Source organism: Nicotiana tabacum, chromosome 8 (assembly GCF_000715075.1).
Source record: "Nicotiana tabacum cultivar K326 chromosome 8, ASM71507v2, whole genome shotgun sequence".
Classification (NCBI taxonomy): domain Eukaryota; kingdom Viridiplantae; phylum Streptophyta; class Magnoliopsida; order Solanales; family Solanaceae; genus Nicotiana; species Nicotiana tabacum.
Window position 1 is genome coordinate 193286032 of NC_134087.1, and position 8934 is coordinate 193294965.

The following is an 8934-nucleotide window of genomic DNA, read 5'->3' on the forward strand; positions in this document are numbered from 1 at the left end:
GTCGGTAAGCATTGAATTGTGAGGATGACGAATGAGTTTCTGAACACCAAGTTACCTGCTCGGCAAGGCTAGCCTTTTCTCAGAGCACTCCTTCCAAATTCGCCTGAAGCTCGTTTAATTCCTCCCCCTTTCGGGCAAAGGAAGCCTCCGACTCCTTCAGCCCCAAGGTGAGGCCTTCGACCTCCTTCCTATGCTCATATCTCAGCTTAGAGATAGTGTGGTCGTACATTTTCTTGGCCTACAACAAAGCAAAGGAGTCAGAAAAATAGGGAGAAATACTTAAAGCAATAAAAGCATGCAAGTAAAGGTTATCACGTGCTGATAGAGCCTCTCCGCCTCCTCGAATGCATCGGGAGCGTCGAGATCAATGCCTTCACCAACACCATCGAGAAAGTTGTCAAGCTCATCTCCCCCTTCGATAGGGCCCCCCATGTTGGTAACCTTTGGGTCCTGTGCATCCCTGAATTCCTCAGGCGAAAATCGAGGACCCAAATTAAGGCCACCAAGGGCATCGATATCACCAAGGGGCAAATTCTGCCCTCGAAAAGCTCCTGGCCCGGACCTTGTGGAACCAGCAGCAGCGGTCTCCTCGATAGGAACTGCACCATGACTTACCAGGGGCTCAGGAACCGTGTCCACACCCTCCTCGAGGGTCTCCGCAGCACGGGATCGACCTGAATCAACCGTTCCCAATTCAGCAGCCTTTGGCCTAGACCGCCTACAGGACATCCGCGCTCGACCTAGTCCTCTGTACCAAACAGTAATCATCATTATCGTCATCTTCATCCCCAGTACTGGGACTTGCTCTAGAAGCTGAGGTTGAGGTCCCGGCAGTGGATTGGGGTTTGCGCAACTTAGGTTTCTTTGCCACAAGGGACTCAACGGCCGCCCCTTTCTTCCTCTTCTTGCCCTTATCAGGATTCGAAGCCTCTTCCTCGCCATCGGGAGGCGGTCTCATCAGCAATCCTTCGCCAAGACCTACGCAAGCATAGTAATCAAAATTCATCAGCACGGGGGATATGAGGAAGAAAATATCATAACACGATAGAGGTGGCAAGAAGGAGCTTACCATGATTCTTGGCCACCCACTGCGTTTTAGCCAACTCAGGCCAAGAACGCTCGGGATAGGGGAACAAGGCATCTAATCCACTAATCCATCCCAACAGGCCTGGAACAGATTCGGGATACTAAAGGGCGATTGTGTGAGCAAAGGGAAAGTTAGTTTTTTGGGAAGAAGGTAAGAAGAAAATAAAGCATGCTCAAAGAAAAAGCACTTACGCTTCATGTTCTTCTCCTCCGGGAACAACATCCATTTAGCTATAATAATGTTCGAGGTCTTCACTCGGACAAATCGGCTCATCCTCCCACGATTCTTATGCTCATCGATACTCGAGAAAAAGGGTTTCAAAGATCGAGTGTGAAGCTTGATCAAGCCTCGAAAAAGACAGGGGCTGTAAAGCCTGATCAGATGATCTAGGATAAAAGTCGTATCCTTGACTTTGCTGGAAAAGTAGGAGAAACATGTAAACTATCCTCTAGAAACAGGGGTAAATTTGGCCAATGTCACCCGGTATTTACAGCAGAAGTCGAGAATGACCAGGTCTATAGCCAGAGAAGAAGGGTTCGAGGAGTCGACAGGGCCCAAGGTGAACGGGTATGTATATACATAAAGAAAATTGGCCTTATGGTCTGTTATGCTCTCGTTAGGTCTAGGGATCTCAACCAGCACTTTCTTCCCCCATTGACAGTCAGCCCGCTCTCTGTCTATATCGTTCACAATGCTAATGAACTGGGACACATGTTCGCATCGGCCCGACATAGATGAAGGTCTCTCGATGGAAAATCCTTCATACTATCAAACTCGGTGGTTGTACATTGTTTGACGGTAGGAGCCACTTTGGGATTTCCTTTGGATTTATTCTTGGATACTCGGGATGAAGAGGCAGCTTTGTCTTTCCGAGGCACCGTCTTAAAGGTTCTGGCCTTCGTAACTAAAAAATTTCTTTTTCTCTAGAAGGAAGGCAGGAAACAAATAGCACAAGATAAAAGGGGCATAGAGGAAGATGGATCTGGCTCCGAAAGCTTGAAGGAATCACTAAAGTGAGAGTCACTAAGCAATTGGGGTATTTATAGAAGCCGCATGGGCAGCAGAATAGCCAATAGCGGTTCATAGTTCTTCAATAGTCATGCTGACAATGACCTTTACGTGGCCGTTGAATAACGGCATTTAATGCCCTGACTGGCTGACGTCATGGCGAGTGCAAAAATTCAAAACTATTTCCCATCATCTTATTCTAGAAAACGCGGGTGACTATCTGTATACGGCAAAATCTGAGGGACCGATTTTTTGATCATTTTAGGGCTCGAAAGATGTGCCTCTTAAAGCCCGAGGAAGGGCTCGAAGTGTGATCTCGTAGAGTCTCTAAAATGCTTGACTTAGAGACAATACGGTTCGACGACGGCCATAGAAAAGTGGGGAGTTCCCTGGGCACTAAATGGGAGTTGGCAGGTTGACATGCACCCTACCAAGGCATTAAATAGTTGTATCAACCTCATATCTTTGTAATAAATGTACGTGTACCATACTAGGATTCCCCTCATATATAAAGGGGATCCTTGTCATTTTGTAGACATCTGTTGCTCAACACTAAATACACAAGAATACTCTCTCTGCTCTCTAACATATTCTCTTGATCTCGTTACTTCCATTTATTGCTTACATTCATTGTGTTCTATTTATTGTTCATCATTTATTACTTATCATTGATCATAAAGAGTCATCATCGTAGCTCTCATAGCTATTAGTCCTCCCTCGATCGCTCTAAGCCGGCCGCCCAACTCGACCCTGAGGCCTCATATACGACATCTCGAGGCCCCGATCTCCAGCTGTTTGGTTCAATTGTCATATCGTCTCTAAGCTATAATCTTGCTTTCTAATCTTTTACTTATCATTCATTGCCTAACAGCTAGCATAAAAATAGATCACGTATTTTTAGAACTACAAAATCAAATTTAATTGTTATTACCATTTTCGCGGTAATATATATATATATATATATATATATATATATATATATATATATATATATATATATGCCGAATCACTCATGTTATGATCTTCTACATTCTGGGTCTTCCCGTTTTGTCATCTGGCTTATGTTCTCCATGTAGTATTTAGACCGAATGACTCTATGAAATTATGTCGATACTTCCATATATTATGGGTGACATAGAAAACATCTCTATTTTTTCCTTGAGGAATCTTTAGAATTCTCACTGCTTAACTTTCAATTCGCCTCTGACCATCAAATGAAATGTGAATAACCTGTCCTCCTCTCTTTGAAAGAAGGGGATTTTCCGGTTTTGTCGGTGCTTGAAATAATTTTATCTTCTCCATATTACTATATCTCTAGAGTCAATAATTTTATATGAGGAACTACTGAACTCAATCACTTGTTGCCTTTACTCTTCCATTTTCTGTTGAGGTCTATCCTGCAGAGATACTCAAATTGGATCAGTGATCGATTTCTAGGTTTCGTCGTAAACCTAATTGGTTATTTCCAATTACGTAAATCAATAGTTCAAACCACACTCAAAGGTAGAGCATTTCTCATTTTTATAGGAACCTCTGTACCAGAAACAATGGTATCTCCAATTATAGCCCCTCTAGAATGTAAAATATGTCTCTTCTCACCATCCTTATAGTGTATGAGACAAATGTATGCATTTCGATTAGGGTCGTATTCTATGGTTACGATTCTACCATATATTTTTTTTTTCATTTCGTCGAAAATTAATTTTACGATATAGATGTTTATGACCTCCCCCTCTATGACCATATATATATATATATATATATATATATATATATATAATTCGAGCTGAATAAGTTCAATCGAATCTATTGAACTTGCTTTAAATCAATCTCTAAATCTATGGTGGGGTTGAAAGAAATCTAGAGAGGCTTTTTTTTGGGTGTGGGGGGAGGGGGTGCGGGGGAGCGGGGAGGGGGCATTGTATGATGTAACCTCATCCACCGAACCCTTTTCATAATTGCATATTCCTCATGCAATTAATTATAATCATGTTAAATGTAATTCTCCTACTTTATTTGGAGTATGTATATATATATATATATATATATAATTTGAGCTGAATAAGTTCAATCGAATCTATTGAACTTGCTTTAAATCAATCTCTAAATCTATGGTGGGGTTGAAAGAAATCTAGAGAGGCTTTTTTTTGGGTGTGGGGGGAGGGGGTGCGGGGGAGCGGGGAGGGGGCATTGTATGATGTAACCTCATCCACCGAACCCTTTTCATAATTGCATATTCCTCATGCAATTAATTATAATCATGTTAAATGTAATTCTCCTACTTTATTTGGAGTATGTGGTGTACAAGTAAGCATAGGATTGAACCAAATCACATGTAATGCACAAAAGACATAGTGAAGGTATCATGTGTTTTTTATTAAAAACATTTTCAATCTTATCTCTTTTCATTCATTCTCTAAACTCTCAGAACATAACATGGTGCCCCCATGTGTGTTTTTTTGTGTATTCCCTTTATCAACTTTGGTTTTAGTTTCCATTTGTTGTTTTTTAATGTTCAATGCATGTGCATTACCCACCAAGCAAATTCTGTTGTTTTTGGAAAGTTTTTAAGTAAATAAAATATCATATTGTATGCATTCTATTAAAGTAAAATCTATTTCTTTCTTCTTCCTTCTTTTTATTTTCTTACCAGCCATTTCATCTACATAAAAATTTGGATTAAAGTGATACTTAAATAAATTATCCAAAATTATTAGAGTGTCCCATATTAGTGTAGGGAATGAGCTAATGACTTGATACATGGTCTTGGTTAATTCGATCTCGCTTCATGAGCTGACTTTTGGAAATGAATGAAAAGGCATACCATCCATATTTTCTGTTTATCCAATGTTGGGTCCTAATCCTATATTTTTCATCTAACCAAATAATTATTTGCCCATGATGGATTTCGTACCATGGAATAAACCGAAGAAATAAGGACGTTTTCAATACCGATAGCAGCTCTCGCTAAAGCAATTATATTAGCTTTGGCACTTATTGCTTTTGCATCTTCTAACATCTCGAGTTTAGAATTCTCCTAACGCTTTTTCAATCTCAGTTTTCTCTTCGAGAACACTCTTCTCGTCGATTCTTCCTCTCGTTTTTTTTTTCCAATCTTGTACCCTATGCAGGCTTTCAAAGCATAGGCTAGACAAGCGATTTAGTGAACATCAAGATGATGTTCTTCCCTCCGCGGCATGTCAAGATTGTTAGAATATCCTACATTGGTTTAAAAAAAGAGTTGTTATCTTCTTATATTATCTCAAACAATATTTATCTCATGAGCTAGTTTTTAGTGTTATCACAAAGTCCATTTTCTTTACCATTAGTGTAAATAAAATTATTAAAAGACTAGTTGTCTGTGAAATAGTTGATAAGTTTGTAAAAAGGTCACCTCACATCTGAAATAATATAAAAGAATATAATTATATATCATTTTAAATTATTCGAGAAAACTATCATTTTTGGAAATATTTAAACTTTTAGACAGATTAATGTAGAATTAGGTCATAGGATAATGAAGCTTGTATTATAATAAAACATAGAATTTAGCTAGCATAGGATTTTCTCTGTATAACAATTCCTCTAATAATTCTTTCGATCATAAATATTTTCTGCTCAAACATAAAATTCACAATTTCTCTTTCGATCATAAGTACTTTCTACTCAAATGCAAATTTCATTATTTCATCAATTCTTTAACTAACAGCTATTTAAACCTAAGAATTTTAATTTCCGTATTTTTGAATTCATACCAATTTATTAGGTACTTGATTAGAACACAGAAGTTTATAAGAAAACAAAGCTTTTCATTTATGTGATTAGATATTTCCAATACGGTGTTTACGACACAAAAACATTGAATGTAGTGCAATTTTATGCTTTCTGCTACTACAATTTCCCTTATTTTGGCAAAAAATAACCAAGAATTTGGCAGGATATTAAACAAGGAAATCAATTCCATTAATCAGAATTTCATTTTCTTTACGCAATCCAAAGAGAAAGAATTTTCTTAATCAAGTGTAGTTTCTCGATTACTTAAACTTTCACTTGTTTTGGCTGAAACGGTTAGTGAAAGATTAATGGAACTTGCATAGTTTCCATTATTGCAACGAGATATTGAGATTTCTCTTGTTCTTTTATTTTCCTCCACTTAAAAGTTAAAAACATTGAAACTCAACTGAGCGTTTTTTCCTAAGATTATAAAATTTTCTTAAATATATATTTATTGAGTGTGATATCCACCGTTCATAAAGTGCTTTTTGAGTGACATGTTCCTTTGCAAATTATAAAGTAGGCTCGCGCTAGCATGGGCCCAAGCTTAACTGACATCCAATCCCCTTCTCCTTTCTATCATTTATTAATTACGCATCTTTTTCTCAAGAGAAAAAAGTATTCTTAAGATTTTCGTTTATTTAATGTATAAATTGGTCAGGCTGAAAGATTTTGTAAAGTTATTTTCTCTTAAAGCTTTCTTTTTCTTTATTGAAAGTTAAAAGATAGGATGTAAGAAGGGCATTTTAGACAATACACACTCACACATGTGATTCACACGTGAGTGATTAGTTAAGTTGTTAGAAGATAGTTAAATACTGTGCATTGGAATGTACAGTGATAACAAAATTAGAAATCAATTTCTTCTCTTCTTCCTCCTTTCTTCATTCTCTGAATTTTCTAGAAATTAGGGTTTAATTGTTCATGCAAGCCTAGATTCTATCATGGTATCAGAGCGGGTTGATGTGACTCTGTAAGATCTGAACATTGAACACCGTTAGAAGCTTCAATTTGATCGGCCATGGGAGAAACAGCGAGTCTTTAGATTGATCAAAATCATCCTCTATTTTTAGCATCTACAGACACACCTGGAGTTGCATTGCACGATATGAAGTTCACCAGACCTGAAAATTATGGTTTGTGGAGCAGATCGATGCGGATGGCACTTTTGGTGAAGAACAAGCTAGGGTTCATTGAAGGAACCTGCTTGAAAAGCTCTTACAAAGGAGAATTGGCGAATCAATGGGAAAGATGCAACACAGTAGTTCTTTCATGGATAGGACGCACAATGTCTGCAGAATTACAGCCGAGTATCATCTATGCATCAAATGCAAAGACAATATGGAATGAGTTCAAAGAGAGGTTTGATAAATCTAACCTTACTCGTTTTTACCTTCTGTGGATACAAATTGGATCGCTAAAGCAAGGTACTGATTCTATAGCATCGAACTATACAAAAATGAAAGACCTTTGGGATGAAATAGATCTGTTAGTTCCAACACCAGGTTATGATTGTGAAGAGACGAGACCTTTCATTGAACAGTTTAAGAATTTACGTTTACTGCAATTCTTAGTTGGACTTAATGAAATCTATAGCCAAGTAAGAAGCCAGATATTACTGAAAACACCAGTGCTAACTGTAAACCAGGCTTATGCTTTGGTTATTCAAGAGGAAAGCCAACGTGAGTTAGGTGTGCTTGAAGTGAATAGGGAACCCTTGACTATGCTGGCAGGACAGAATCAAGGCTATAAAGCTAAGAAGATTGGGATTGTTTGTGAGCATTATGGATACAAAGGACATCTCAAGGAAAATTGTTACAAAATCATAGGGTATCCTCCTGATTTTAAAAGCAAGAAGAAACAACAGGGCCAAGGAAACAAAGTTTATGCTAACATGATTTCAGAAGAGACTGCAGGTTCCTCTCAAGGACAACTTGGACAATTTTTTACAGAAAGCCAGTACAAGCAAATATTAGATCTTTTGAACAAAACACCTGCAGGTGATTGTCAGGCACTTATGGCAGGTATAACCACATTATTGTCCAATATATCTCTATGTGAGTGGATAACAAATATAGAAGCATCTCATCATATTACATGTAATAAGGAGATCTTATCTAATTTAGAGAATATTAGTCAACAAAGCAACCACAAAGTGCAGGTTCCAACAGGTAGCAAATGTTCAGTAACACACAAATGAAATGCATCTATCCTAGGAAGATGTGAATTGAAGGATGTCTTATATGTTTCTGATTTTAAGTTTAAGTTGTTGTCAGTCTCCAAATTGACCAAGGAATTGAGGTGTTGTGCCCTATTCTTCCCTAATTTTTGTGTGTTGCAGGGTCTTTACAATGGGAAGGTGATGGGGATTGGTAGAGAGAATTGTGGACTTTATATGGGGAGAGAAGCCTATAGCAGCAATGGTTACCAAAGGGAATGATAAAAGCAGTCTTTGGCATATGAGATTAGGACATCCATCAATAATGGTAATGAAGCATATTTCTGCCTTGAAGAATATAGCAGTAGATAGTCTACAGCAAAACTGTGAATTGTGTCCTTTAGCTAAGCAAAGCAGATTGAAGTTTCCTCTTAGCAGCAGTAAAACTAATTGTATTTTCCAGCTTATTCATCTTGATGTTTGGGGTCCTCACAAATTGCCTACATATGATAGAAACCATTATTTCCTTACAATTGTGGATGATTTTAGTAGGTATACCTAGGTGTGCTTATTGCAATCAAAGTCTGAAGTTGTAACAGTGCTGAAAGATTTTCTTATAATGGTAAAAACCCAATTTGACATGAATGTGAAAGTATTAAGATCTGATAATGGGAAAGAGTTTTTTAATTCTAGCTGCAATGAGTTATTAGAATCTTTAGGTATTATGCATCAAAGCAGTTGTCCCTACATACCCAAACAGAATGGGGTGGTGGAAAGGAAACACGGGCATATACTTGAAGTAGCTAGAGCATTAAGCTTTCAGAGTTCTATTCCTAGCAGGTTCTGGGGAGACTGTATTAAAATTGTTGTATACTTGATCAATAAATGGCCTACATCTTTATTACAT

The 8934-nt window shown here is 37.9% G+C and overlaps 1 protein-coding gene across 1 annotated transcript; it reads left to right on the top strand.

Moving 5' to 3' along the window:
• Nucleotides 1-6308: 6308 nt before the first annotated feature.
• LOC107818662 (uncharacterized) lies at nt 6309-8672 on the top strand. The gene is made up of 2 exons (XM_016644703.1): nt 6309-7893; nt 8211-8672. The coding sequence occupies exons 1-2, from the start codon at nt 6978-6980 to the stop codon at nt 8243-8245; spliced, it is 951 nt and encodes a 316-aa protein (XP_016500189.1). The 5' UTR covers nt 6309-6977; the 3' UTR covers nt 8246-8672.
• The last annotated feature ends 262 nt before the right edge of the window (nt 8673-8934 follow it).